Genomic DNA, 14,362 nt, shown 5'->3' with positions numbered 1-14,362 from the left:
GGAAACATTGCCATCACTACCAAATTATCATGCAGCCACTGGTTATCGCCACCACACTAGCCATCCTATTGACCGGATGCTTGGAAGTTAACAGTCAAGCAGGCCAATGGGGTAAGTGGTTTTTGATAAAGTATTCTTGAAATTTCTTGATCGAGGCATATAGGTAACACCAAAAACACATCGGTAACGCATGCATTGTTTTTCACATTTTATATCCCGTACTGTGATTTGAACAATAATCGGAGTGGCATCCCCGAACTTTGAGTTATCGGGGAGGGTCGTGGACACAGTGTCACTCAAATGATTTTCAAACTCTACTCAGTACCTATTTATTTTGCGATTGGCGAAAGTCTTCGTAAAAATTAAGATTTTGGCGGACTACGAAATTTCTTTTTGGTTTTTCCAATAAAACATAAACTTTGACCATTTTTAATTCGCGCTGATGCGCAAAGGGCGTCTACCCATCACATAGGCAGTATACTGCATTGTTTTTCTTGCTTGGGTCCTGTCGGGATTAACATCGGAATCAAAGCGCGATAAGTCGTTCAGATTTCAACTTTTTCTATTTCATGTGCAATTTTAGGATGGGAACTATCACTGTTGAGTTGAAGGTGGCTGGGCAGCCGAAAACATGTACATAATAATAACCCCTGATAAATCCGTTGGTCCTCTAAATATAAAATGCGTCCTTACGCGTGTGGTACATATCATTAGTACAGGCCTCATGCATGGCTGAAACATCCACAACGAGAACAGTTCTAGTCCTGTCAAAATAAAAGCGATTAGAATTTGATTTTAATAGGCGTTACCCCCTGGGAGATGGATACAATTGAATTGATAGATATAAATCTTCATGATGTAAAAATTTGTAATGTGCACTCAGCTAGTTTAATAATTAGATGCAACTGGGGACGAAATATTGACAGCGGTTTAGTCAATCCCTCCAGGGCCCCGAACTAATGAGCATTGCAAATATGATATACCATTTGGAGAAAAAATATATCCCAGAAGTAATTCTCATGAAACCGCAAAAAGTGTCATAGGTTTGGTTTTGCCATCAGTACAATGGACGGACAGCTTGAGAGTCCGGTCCATGACTTGACCAAAGGGGAAAAATGTGTCGATCCGCGATTTGGTCTTTTCACGAATCTAGGTTATTCGCAAAAATCGCAAAATTAACACCCGCGGAAATTCGTCGTTCGAGCCAAAGAGGAGGTGGGGGTCTCTTTCAGGTGGCCGGGATGGGTGAGAAAGCGGCCACGACTTCCTGGAATTTGGGAAAATTCGGGAGGGACGAACTGAAATATTGCATCGTGATTGGGCTAAATTGCCTGGGATTTGACATTTTCATAACGAGAGACCCATCGCCCCCATTGGTCAGATTAAATCGTCATCAAATATCAGGGCGGGACACTCCCTGGGGAGGCTGGTTATTGTATCACCAGATTAACCGTATTAAGTGACCCATTATCCCGGTATTGTATGTAAGTAAATTGGTTGTCCAACATGTCAAACGCGAAACCTTTTTGTTTAATTTCCGTAGTCCCTCGCCGCGAATGATTGTAAGTACATTGTACATGTATATTGAATTCCATATAGTCCATGACGCACTGCACATAACTCATTATCAGTTTTTAATTCGCTTTTGGGCAAATTTGTGGGCAACAGGTCTAATATTCGCCTTTCATAGACAGAGGAGTTAGTGGTGTTGAAAGTTGTGATATCAAATTAACAGTATTATTGAGGAGAAAAAAATAAAGTTCTTAAATTTCGTTCCGAATTGGTCAGTTTGTTTCAAAAGTGTGATCTTTCACATTTGGCCATAATCTTGTTACATATGTTCTTTGAACAACTTGGAATATTTAGTTAAACATCCTCTGTTCTTCAGTAATTGTCCCTAAAATCGTTGTACATTTTTGCTGTCGCATGCATGTGTGATGATGACTATGAACGCCAAACTCCGCTAAACCTCTATGGGTGCATATATCTTTGTTGTTGAAACCCCTGAAAGGTTGTGCGGAAGTCAAAAAAACCTTTTTTTACGGGTGTACGCCAAAACTGTTTCGAAGATAGTGACATCACCCGTCGTTGGCTATTTACCACATAGCCGGAGGTGGAATGGACTCGATTAGGTATTAGTCATCCAGATCCAGGATTTAGTGTAAGTAGGTGTAAGTGAACAGCCTCTTATGTCTTATGAGACAGATATTTTAGTATCCATTACTTTGTTTTGCCAACGATGTCTCCTAAATTCTGCAGTTAACAGCTGGAAGTTTACCAAGTTTCCCCTCGAGTGCGCGTGGGCATCAATATTTTAAGCATCCGTCGTGAAAATGCTGAAGCGTTCATCAAATGTAATTGGGTGGTCTGGTTTGTTCCTAAATTCATGAAGTGAAAATGTGTTTTATAACTTTGAAATGGACAATTTGTAACTTTAGATGACTTCTGTAGAATGATATCACGGCACTAACGTAACAGTGTGACCCACCAGGCTATCGTGTGTCGGGTTCCAAGTGTCAACGTTAAAGTTTTAAAGTTAATGTTTTTTTTTGGCGTTTATGGGATCATGTTAACATGTTGACTTACACTGCTGAGGCAAGACATAAAATAAACAAGTGCAAGTATTCGAATGACCTGAGAGCTCATCTTCAGTGGACCACACTGCCTAGTGCTTAAAGCCAGTAATCTTATAGGTTGCTTCCGTTTCTGAACATTTCTTAACGTTACCCTAGACCGCTGTTTATTAAGTTTAACAGCTTCATCTAAATTGGTAGAACAATTTGATATATATGAAAATAGGAAGTTGCCGTGTTGCAAAGTGGCAAAATATATATGTTATATACTTTAGGGCGGTGGTGACGCCTAAGCAAAATAAATCGGAAATATAGCAAAAATTGGTACACTACGATGACCTGTAAATTTCTCGAAATATACGCTATGACAAAATGGGTCGAAGTCCACGCCAGTAATCACTTTCAGTGCTCAATGCTCAGAATCAATTAATGCACATCTCGCGTTGGTATTGGTTTTCAATACCGTAATGGTACGCCGTTTGTTTTGGCAGCGGCCATCGCGCGAGCCGTGCAACTCAAGTGACTAGCACCAAAGGTATATCAAGATATATTGATGTATTTATGCTAACATATCTGTTTCTTCAAGCCGATAGGCTACCGGTGACAATGGCTAATTGCACATTCTCCCCATAAGTTCAGTATCTGCATATGTCGTCAACCACTCAGACATGCACCATACACCATGCATACATCGTGGAAACGCCTACGAAGCTACTTATCGAGAGCAGGCTCATTCTACCTTTAGGTCCCAGTTGTTCAGTTGTTAGCCACTAACCATGGCATTAACTTTAACGCGATGTTATCTTTATTGTGCATGTCAGTTAAGCCAATTAGACATTCATGTTAATGTCACGTTAAAGTTACTGACTAACTTCTTCTGACTCGAACAACTGGGCCGGACCCTATTGTCAGACGGGTATGACCACAAAGGCCGGGGTTACGCATGCTATCACATATTTCAATCATACATACCAACAACCACACGACTGAACAACCGCTCTGAAATGAAAGTCGTACCCCAGTCGGTTTTTGTATTTCAAAGCGGGAATTACGTGACTTGCAACCGACTTTGATCATTGGGTCGGGACGTTGGATTACTTGTAACGGAATGCATTATTTCAACGGAACAGAGTGAGGTCCTTTTGTCTGATGTGAACACGAATTCCATAGAGGTTATCTTTTTTTGGGATGAATACGATTTTCGTTTTTGCATCACTCCTAAAACTTCTTTGTTTGGGAACCAAAGCATACTTTTTTTAAAGCGGAACATTTGGTAGCTTCTTCATGTATTCGCTATTGGATTAAGATCGAGTCGCACAGGTACAGTCACTCATTGATATATTTGCTACGGAGTCACAAATCCCGTGACATGCATCTCGAATCTCTGTGCCCTTCACCGATCTGCTAATATTTGGATCGACAGCGTCACCTGTATTGTGTGTGATCTCCACAAGGCGAACTCTTACAACACCCCATGGCGGCTGGTATCAACGAAATGTCATCGCGCCTGGTGTCGACCACAGGTCATAGCATTCAGTGCGTCATTCTTATAGCGCTTTCCACCTCCGAGGATGTAGATGTAGAAATTAACAGCGTGGTTAGCAGCTGTAGGAAGACGAACCGAATCGTGGATGATATTCATCCGCAGTCGCCAATAGGGGTCACTAAGGTCGTACATGGCCGCCACCTCTGGGATGATCATGACGACATCTTTAATACTATAAGGTGCACAAAGTATGACAAACGCTAAAGATACATAAATAAGCATCCGTACAAGATGGCGACCCTCATTATCTTTCACTGCATCCGAATTAGTAGTCATGGTAATGGTATTTCGTTTTATGACAGCGTGTTGGAACTTTACTATGATGCAAATATTTGATACTATAATGACCAAGAAAGGAACAATAACCATAATCAACAAAGTTATAAATGAAAATATTTGTTCTAGAATGCGATAATCTGGTAGATATGGATACCGACCTTGAGCATTTTCTGTACTGCCAAATTGAAATGTTGTCATAAAAACGATATGGATATTGAACAAAATGGGAATCCCGGTTGAAATGGCTATCACCTTCTTAGCCCGTGATGTTGTACATAATGTTTTGGCTTTCAGAGGAAACATCACTGCGCATGCCCGATCAGCTGTCATTGCTGCCAAAATTAATCTCGAAATGGTTGCAGAGGAGTATTGTGCATACAATAATGTTCTGAAATATATCAGAAATTTTAAATTGAGCAAATTAAAATGTATTGAGGCATGGACTTTCCCGCCACCAAGACACGAGTGATAGTCATGTCTGCCCAAAATTAATATGAAGCTGTTGTTAGAGGAGTACTGCGCGTATTCTATATACAGGCAACTGCAGATAAAAATATATAAAGAACATTTTCTATACAGATTTTTCATCGATTCTTTATAGATTTTCATAGAAACCTCTGAAGAAAGTAGAATATACGGCTTGAACTTTTACCGCGGTCATTTGCTCTTCGTTCTTCTATGTGTGCGTCGAGGGATTCGGAGTCAGGAGAAATTACACCTTTGATACGGTTACGCCGGTACACATGTTAACCATTAAAAGAAGATACCATCAATGAGATTTTAAACCAAAACTATACTTACATTACTAGTATCGTAGAATTGGTTACTTTACCTAAAGTGACAAAAATCTGGCCAACCAAACTGCAAAGGCAAAATAGATTATCGAAAACTGCCAAAGCACTCATGTAAACCATGGTGCCAATGTGTTTGTAATCTTTCCTCGTGGAGATCATCAAAGATATCGTATTTCCCAACAGCCCAAAGGCCATGGTGATTGGCGGGAGGATCTTTCGAATGATAAGAACATAGGCCATGAGGCCTGCGTCGGTCGGTACTCCTCCCGCCAACGCGGAGCAAGGAGGACCCGTTATGTTCATACCCGCTACTTGAAAAGATACTCTTCTTCACCTTCGCTCCAATGTTCCAGCAACATAATTTTTCTTTGCTTAAATTTGCTTAAATCCCATCATGTTTTCGCTCGTTCGGAAGTCTGCCACAAAGGCATTTTTTGCATTGTTTGAGGTGGTGACACTAAATTTTCAAGATAACATGTTCACCAGCTTGAAAAGGACGAGTATCATGTCAACCGACGGAACTTTACAATTATTCAGTGCGACTTTTGGCAACGAACGAGAAGGTGATGTTATGGGTACCATCAGCGATGCATAGATCTTTAATCCATACTTGGTAACATACATCGTTGGTCCCTCGCAAGATTGAAAACCTTCCATAAATAACAGCTTATGTCGTCAGTGACATTACTATCGCTTGTCACATCCAATGTTAAATCCGTCGTGTCTGCAGGAAGCTTGAGTCAATGTCCCATACAGTGCCTTCTGGGATCAACCCAAACGAGAGGATGACGATGTTAAAAAAGGTCGCAAACAAATAGTAAACCAGTGTAGCAGCTCTAAAGTCTCCCTCCCAAAAGGTGTACTTTCCTATTGGTGATGGGTTTAGGCGTATAGTTCTTCAGAGACTAGCTGTCTATACCTCAGAGAATAATTGCGCAGAGTTGAGACCTTTGTCCCCAGACACACGGCTCTAACGTAGGCAGTGTTGCGCAGCCTGTTTTAAGGCATCATTTCGTATCGTTAGCACCCATAAAGCAAAATTAATGCCTCACGTACTATAAGTGTCATGCACCAATCCGGTGAAATTCAGGTGATGATAAACTGCTAAACGACCAGGTCTTTCTCCATTGCTCTCTTTTCTGCAGTGGGCTCAGATCTTCACATTCTGTGCCGTTGATGTCGACCGTCGTACCCTCAGGACATTTCACTACCGCCATGTGAATTTGCCGTTTTACCACATTTATTATCGTGAAATATGAGTTACGATATATAATTGCGAATAGATGACAAGTTACATTAAAAATACAAGCAGAACTTGCAATAAATGCTGTAGCTACACGGGTTTCGTCTTTTTAATTTCGTCCTTGCTAGAAAAACGTACTGGTTCAGTGATGACGCTTGCATACTGTGTTGGCGCGATGTAGTCTGTTGAGAGGGGCCTGTTTTTGTTTGATAGACCGTCCTGTAACAGACGTGCCGGTGACTATAATTTATTGCTTTGTAAAGTCATAGTTGAGAAGAGGGTAGAGGAGCTGGGAGGAACGAAGTGTACCTAAGCCCCCACTCTCTCGAGTTGTATCTGGTTCGGGAGCATCCCGGTCTATTCCAGTCAAAGTTTTATTTGTCCTTCATTCTTTCATTTTAGGATGTGTCTGGGTTGGTAGTACGCCAATCTGCGAAGCGAACAAAAACACTTGCAGAGAAATGAACATGGATCTAGTTAAGGTATCGAACATGGCACGAGATGGTACGAAATGTTGGCAAGGAATCCGAGTGTTTTGTTGCCCACCCCTGGGCGACTTCAGACGGAAGAGGAACTCATTTTATAAATAGGTGAGAGAGATAAAGGCCGAGTTCCACGACAGCGAGGACTTGTTTCTACCTCCTTTAAATGTATGTCTTTGAAAGCATTGCAGAAACTACATCTATACGACATGGTCAGTTTGTCTGGTATTTATTCAAATAGGAATAGCGCAGTAGTGTCAGCCTTTCTTCCCAACCCGTATTGCTTTCTTTTTGTCAATGTAATGCAATAAAAATAATTTTCAAACTTTTTCAGGCAAACCACCACATTGATCTAGAGGAGAGTATGATAAGATCGGAATTTTCTTTTGACCGAATTCTTCATCAAGTCCATGGCTGTCCTAACACGATCACGCAGTACCTGAGATCTGACATTCAGACGAGTTGTATTCATATTAGCAAGAAAAAAACCCTTTATTCTTGACACGTATCGAATTAATTGCATTATCTTCACTGGGAGAACTATTATATCAGTTGACTCGTTTTCTAGTACCTGCGCGACTTGTAACAATGATCGCCTTATCCTGGCAACGCGGAGTGATATTATAGATTTGTGAGTGAGAGACGGATGACGTCCTCTTGTTTTGTTTCGTCTTGACTCGAGGTATTTCGAATGTAAATCCTGACATGCGATAAATTTTGCGCTGAGGTCGCAGCCATTGATGGAGCACCAGAATTATGCAGTCATTGCGTCGAACAATGAGTTTCTTACAGGGAAACGAAAGACATTTGTAATGGTGCAGGGTTGGCCTACATATTGCCGTAAAACGTAAGATTTAAAACATATTTTTCCCAAACTTTGTATGTCTAAGAGGTATCCCAATTTTAGTTGAATGATGTTGTTATTTTTTTAAATGCCTTCTGTATTTGTTTTTACTGCATTTGGAGGTTAGAAAACGTGTTAGCTTTTAACACTCATGTTGACATATTCTTACGTGTACTTCGATGTACATGTAACAGCATGTCAGCGTTGTTACAAGCCAATATGTTTTCTAACAAATGCAACCTGTATGATGGCGTTATATATATGCGATACATAAAGGCATCAAAATAAAATATCGTAAGAAAGAAGGTATGCAGTTTTTCATTCAATGGTTCTCTATTTTGCGTGTTAGTCTGGTTACTCTATGGTCCGCCAAAGGCATGTGGTGGTTATTGCGTTCGCTGTTACGATAACTAATAGCCTGTAAGTTAGTCGCGAAAAAAATCGAGCATGGCGAAAACCAACGTAAAGACGTCATCGTGAAATTTCTTTCAATAAGGATCAGAAATTAATTCATGAAATGAAGAAAAGAAATACATTAGGACCTAGCCAGTTAACGAACTATCACGAAGTCATTTATTTGGAGAGGCGGAACGACGTTATCAAGTGATTCTAGTTCCGGTCATGCGCGAGGAGGAAAGCACTGGAGTCAATAAGGGTCCAGGGTTCCCACCGCGTATGTAGTGACCAAAGATGATTTTTTCGACATATGAATCAACCGATTCGACTTTGTTTTTATGTATTCCCTTTTTCTTCTCCGGCGAAAGAGCACTTGCGGCATTCCGGCTAATTAAGCCTGTGTTCACAGCGGGTAATTGAACAATGACCCCTTGTCGGTACCGGCAGCTAAATGGAACTTAAGATTACATTGTATCTATGGGATGATCTTGCACTTAAACGGATTAGGGTAATACGGGTGAGCACATAAAGATCCGTTGTTGTGGATCCTGCGACAGATAATAACCTCCCCAAGAGAAAGTTTTGTTCCATAAGTATGAGTTGGCCGAGTTGGTAGCTTTAATTACGGAATTTTCACAACTGTTGTGTTTAAGACTTGCGCTAAAACAATGCATGAGGATTGAAATTAATACACTAGTACCAGCTACGGGTCGCAATAGACTTCAAGGTGTCATTTGTGGATGGGGAAATTGATGGACGAACGGAACTGAAAGAAGTGCTTTTCATAATAGAATGATGCCAAGCATGTTCTACATCTTCGCACACCAGTAGTTTACAATACTTTCGGTTCGATCTGATTCTCGACTTGGCCACCCGGGGGCCAAAAGTTTTCAGCGATACCTCGCTTATAAGCGACTCGTTTTCGCTAACATTTGTATGGTAGATACATATACTTCGCTGTCGATATTTCATTATATGACGCACGAGTAAAAAAACAACAACTGAATCTCGGGATCGTATTGCGTAAGGTGCGTTTTTTTACCAAAAGATCCCTTTAACCAAGGGTTACGTGTATATCTTAAAGTAACCAGCATCTATACAAATATACTGGAACCTTGTGTTGTAATCTCCGGGCTCAGCCAATTAGAGCCGCGATCTCAATTACGTTCAGGCTCGAGTGGCCCATAGCACATCCAAGGCCTTTTTCACTCGATCAGCCACCTGGTACTTATGTCATAGACAATGACCCATTCATACTTGAGGCTGTGGAAGGCGCCAATACAACGCTCCTCATAATCGGTTTCAATATTTATTAAAGAAACACACACTGGTAGACATTCACCTGAAAAGAAGGAAGATCGCATAAGTTGAGAGAACTTTGCACCGGACACTGCTAGCAGCCTGTTTTTTGCAATTTTCGAAGAGGTGAAATATGTCTGATGTTGGATATAGTGAAAGATAAGTTGGAATGTTTGTTGACTCTGTGACTTCTTTTTGCCGTTTTGTAAGTGTTTGTGGCCGATTTTTGCGACCGTTATTTGTCGTATAGAGACAAAGTGAAATTGCAGCAAAACGAAAAAACTATTTTATCAAATCACGCGGACAATTGCAAAGTCTTTTTAGTGTCATTCGAAAGTTTGCAAGCAAAAAGTGAAATTTCGAATTCTATGGGATATTGTGGGGATTTAGTACTAAAAGTAGGAGAGAATAGCCATGATTCCTGAACAGATGAGCCTAGAAGCACACGGACTACGTGGATTCCCCTTAGAAATGCGGCGTTCGGATTATTCCGAGTTGGATATTCGGGTCAAAGATGAAAACGAAAACTGTGACACATTTCTCGTAGCTTCGAAACGCAGCGTGATAAATCTGCGGGATTTAACCCACTCCGGACCCACGCCGATTTCTCATACAATGAGGAGAGATTTGCACAGCCCGTCGGACAGTGTATCTTCTGACGACTTTCATGACATCAGTGCTGGTCTCAATCTAACAGGGAGCAGGAAACGACCATGTGAATCCCAGGTTTCAGCTACGAAGAAAATTCGAAAGACTGTTAGCCCAGGAAAGAATCCGTCAACGCAGAACTTCGAGGAAATACAAAACCAAAGGGTTTTAGCAAATGTCCGGGAAAGACAACGAACGCAGTCATTAAACGACGCTTTTTCTCAACTAAGGAAGATTATTCCAACATTACCTTCGGATAAACTCAGCAAGATTCAGACTTTGAAACTAGCGACGAAGTATATCGACTTTTTGTATCAGGTGTTACGTAATGATGAGCGGGATTTGAAGTTTGGTGGTAGCCATGGCAACAGTTGTAGTTTCGTTGCGAATGAGAGACTGAGTTACGCGTTCTCTGTTTGGAGAATGGAAGGAGCCTGGTCGCAATGATGAAGATGCTGGAAATAATTCGAAAACTACGAGGTAGGTGTTTTGGGCAGAGTCGTATTTTGCTAACAAAGCTCAGAATAAGAATTTTCTTCTGGGCTCAAAGATCAAATTACTATGCACACACAATTGAACAATGCGCTTCCAAATACTAACCTAATTAACAAACCTAGGATTGATATGAAAATATTTTTATTTGAACAAGTAGATGTATTTAACCTAATTGGAGTTATGGCGCGGCTGCTCGGTGGGCAATATTATGATAGAGTTTGATTCTGTCAATTAATGATTGTACTATAACTGGTAAATTCACCTGGTTGCTGGTCTCTAGTGCAATGGTAGGACCATTGAGGACCATAAAAACTGCTAAAGCGATGATCAAAATATGTACTCCTCTAATAAAAAATCATCCAGTTTCATTGAACTGTTTGCATTGTTAACCATCAATAACGAAAAAAGGGTTAGTCTGTATTCATTTCTAATGCAATCAGCGACGATTGAAAGATTCTGCTACGTAAAGTACGCCGTGAGCGCTGCAGGAACATAGTTCGAACTCAGACATCTAGGTTAAAGTGTCTCACGCAGCTGTTACCAGCCAATGAACGGATATTGGCGGGTCAAAGGCCACCGTACCAAAGCATATTCACTGCTGAAGTTTTTACCTGAAAATAACTCGTTTCCTTTATTGAGATGGTCTGCTAATGAATGAATAACCAGGGAAAATTTGATTTGTCTTGTTGTCTGTTCGACCAACTGTTCCCGTGCCGTTTCTTTTTGAACCATGGCTAATATTTCTCAGGTTGTTAGGTGGATGATGCCTCTTTTTCATCATACTATGAATGAACCATTGAAACATTCTATTGTTTTGCGCTAAAATCGTCTATGATTTTCTATTGAACCAAAGATTACTTTATTAGTTCTTTCTTTAAATTAAAACAGCGATATCGCTTAAAGCAAAACTCTTGGTAGAACCTTAGCAATATATGTTTCTCATTTAGAAGCGAGAACTTTTTGACTATCTCTTAACCTGGGACATGTTGGCTTGAGGACGTTTTGACTTAAAACCTATAATCAGATGCAAATTGTTAAACATATGGTTACACAGTATGGCGACTGTTTCTTTCTCGAACGAGAATTTGACTCATGAGAAACGGTTGTTTTTCATGCATCTAAATTTTTTAGATGATTGCAAACAGATTTTCCCACCTGTCTCGGCGTTTGTTGCTTGTTATTACTTGTTGGCTGTGCACCCGCTGCCCGCGTTATTCATATTTAATTGGCCGGTCGCCCGAACAGAAATTCCACAACTTACGATTTCCCCCCAGGTTCACGCAGTTGTTGTGATGCGTCGACTGTTCGATGAGTTTGTAAGCAACTGATCTTTTTGAAGAAGATGAAGTTGGTCAAAATCGTAACTAGGCGGGATAAAACAGTATTTAGCAGTTGTAAGTACACCACGTGTTGTTTTGTTTGGGATCAAGCTGGGTGATATTACATAACATTTCGGATTCCATCCTGGTTACTCTAAGTGAAAATAAAGGGCGTGTGCTCAAGGTTCGATCCTTTTAAGAAGCATGCAAACTTGTTCTAGAAAAGCCTGCAGAAAGAAGAAAAAAACTTTGGCGATATGATATCTTCACTTTATTATCATCTTATAACCGAACTGTTTCCCTTTTAAACCTAGTGGTACGATAATATAAAATTTCAGTGTGATTCAGGGTTATTGATATCAGTCTGCTTACTCGGTCTGCTTAGTCTGCATAAGTGGTCGGATCTACTTTCAGTAATATAAATATTTTGGCAGGTAAACGCAGGTGCAAAGAGGTTGGATATCCATGCTCTCTGAAAAAAGATATGTTTTTCAGCCTTTTCTTTGCTAATTCTCCCATTGTTCTGGTTAAGATGAGATCATATTGTTGTGGTGAAAAAATACTGAGGTATCATATCTACTGTTACACCTGCAATAACACGATTGATCCGTAGGCGCGCGTACTTTGATATAAGCGCCATCTTGAATCATGATGGTTGAAATTGAAGCGCTTGTTAATGATTAGAGGAGAAAGCAGCACGAAAAAAACCCAGCGTGTTGCTGAGGCCGAGAAAACGTAGTGTGTCGGTAGTTTTAAAAAACGTTAAGAAACATTATACTTTCTCTTTCCAGATTTGTGAACTACAATGACATGAAGATATGGTGCTGGATCTCTGCCTCTGCGTATACATGTACGTATTTCATCGTGATGGACAGTAAAACCATTCTCGAATGGAAATTGGAACGATGACTTAACCCATATGTGACTTGTGCCAAACATGGAGGCGTCACCAATGATGAACACTGCATCAGTGAGACTGGAATGCAGCAACCGATAACACTTCCTGATGTAACAAAATGTTGCTAAAACAATTGGGCTGCATATGAATTAAAGTCAACGAGATATTCATATGGCACGTGGCACAGAAAAAAAGGACTCTTACAAATCAGTAACCGAACATTGATTCCTATTTTATTTTGACAAAAGTGTGACATGGTGGGTAACTGTGACACAAAAATGAATGTATTAGCCATAATCAGGATATACAATAAAAAATCGCTGGTTTAAAAGTGGCTTTTTATTTGTACACTTGTTAAAAAATCAGGTAAAATTACAATGTTGGTTTGTAGAGGCATCTATTCACATAACAGTGGTTCGTTCGATATTCGATGTCGAGCCTTTCCTTCCAACTTCAAAAGCACCCCGTTTTATGGACAGTATTCAGCCTTTTTCTTCTGACAGCGCTGTACATCAAGCTGAAATTGTAAAAAGGAGAAATGTCGTCAGCTATGAAGGATGTTTGCCATTTTGACAAACGCCAGTTGTATTGTTGAGAACAAACAGCACACAAATGTTTGAGTAGACAACGTGTACAACTGAACTAATCCAACATTCACATAACACAGAGCTGTTTACAAACCACACTCCAAGCCATAACTTGATCAGCCACGGTTCAACAGCGAGGAGAATGCGCCAGTGCATTTACTGAATACTACGGATTACTACAATAGTGATAGGTTGACAATGGAGACATTACGTATACAACACAACATTAAATTAATAATTACATCGTATCATACTCATTGTATGGCGCAGAATATGGGATTGACCAATGAAAGACCTTTTGCCCTTGTCCCTCGCAGTTAAAAGGATTAGGCCAAGCCTAATAAATGCACGGTCTATTGTCTTTAAACAAAGCCCGCTCGCACCTAAGCGTAAATTCCCATTGTTCTATTGTCCGATCAAAGGGTTATCTGGGCCTTGGTAATATTAACCCGCACGGAACAGCTTACATAGGCCTAAATTTGCAAGGACAAATAAATGTAAGGGGGCAAGACTGGACCGTTTCCACAGTCGAGCTATATCAAGGCAGTATTGACTTACATATAAAACAAATTGTTTCGATGAAAGCATGTAGAAGAATTACAAGAACATATAGATAACTATTCACCTCTATGTTGGCGCATTTTCCTCTGCATGCCCCTTGGCATCGGGCTCTCCAGGAGGCTTCACTAACTTGAGGCATGACTGTCCCCAGCCTGCCCCAGTACAAAATGCATTGAACAGGCCAAGGCCCCTTCATACCTGATTAGCTCAGGGCCAATGTGCCTGTCATTTTGAACCCTTGCTGTGAAATCGACGACACCAAAAACACCAAGGGCAGAACATGATGTCATGATCATCAGAAATGTTAGACAACTTGGTGTCGCCCCCTGTTGGCTATCCTGATTGAACAATGTTGAATGGCATCGAACGACAAAAGGCATTATATTTCGAAACGGTGT

At 40.6% G+C, this 14,362-nt stretch overlaps 1 protein-coding gene and 1 long non-coding RNA gene across 2 annotated transcripts; both read left to right on the top strand.

Moving 5' to 3' along the window:
- Positions 1-8,066, top strand: LOC135500618 (uncharacterized). Its single transcript, XR_010449493.1, has 3 exons — positions 1-111; positions 6,838-7,025; positions 7,252-8,066. It is a non-coding gene; the product is annotated as an uncharacterized LOC135500618 (long non-coding RNA).
- A 1,804-nt stretch (positions 8,067-9,870) lies between these two features.
- LOC135500785 (twist-related protein-like) lies at positions 9,871-10,551 on the top strand. Its single transcript, XM_064792436.1, has one exon. The coding sequence runs from the start codon at positions 9,871-9,873 to the stop codon at positions 10,549-10,551; it is 681 nt and encodes a 226-aa protein (XP_064648506.1).
- The last annotated feature ends 3,811 nt before the right edge of the window (positions 10,552-14,362 follow it).

Source organism: Lineus longissimus, chromosome 16 (genome assembly GCF_910592395.1).
Source record: "Lineus longissimus chromosome 16, tnLinLong1.2, whole genome shotgun sequence".
Taxonomy (NCBI): Eukaryota; Metazoa; Nemertea; class Pilidiophora; order Heteronemertea; family Lineidae; genus Lineus; species Lineus longissimus.
Note: the sequence above shows the minus strand (reverse complement) of the source record. Positions and strands in the feature narration are given on the sequence as shown.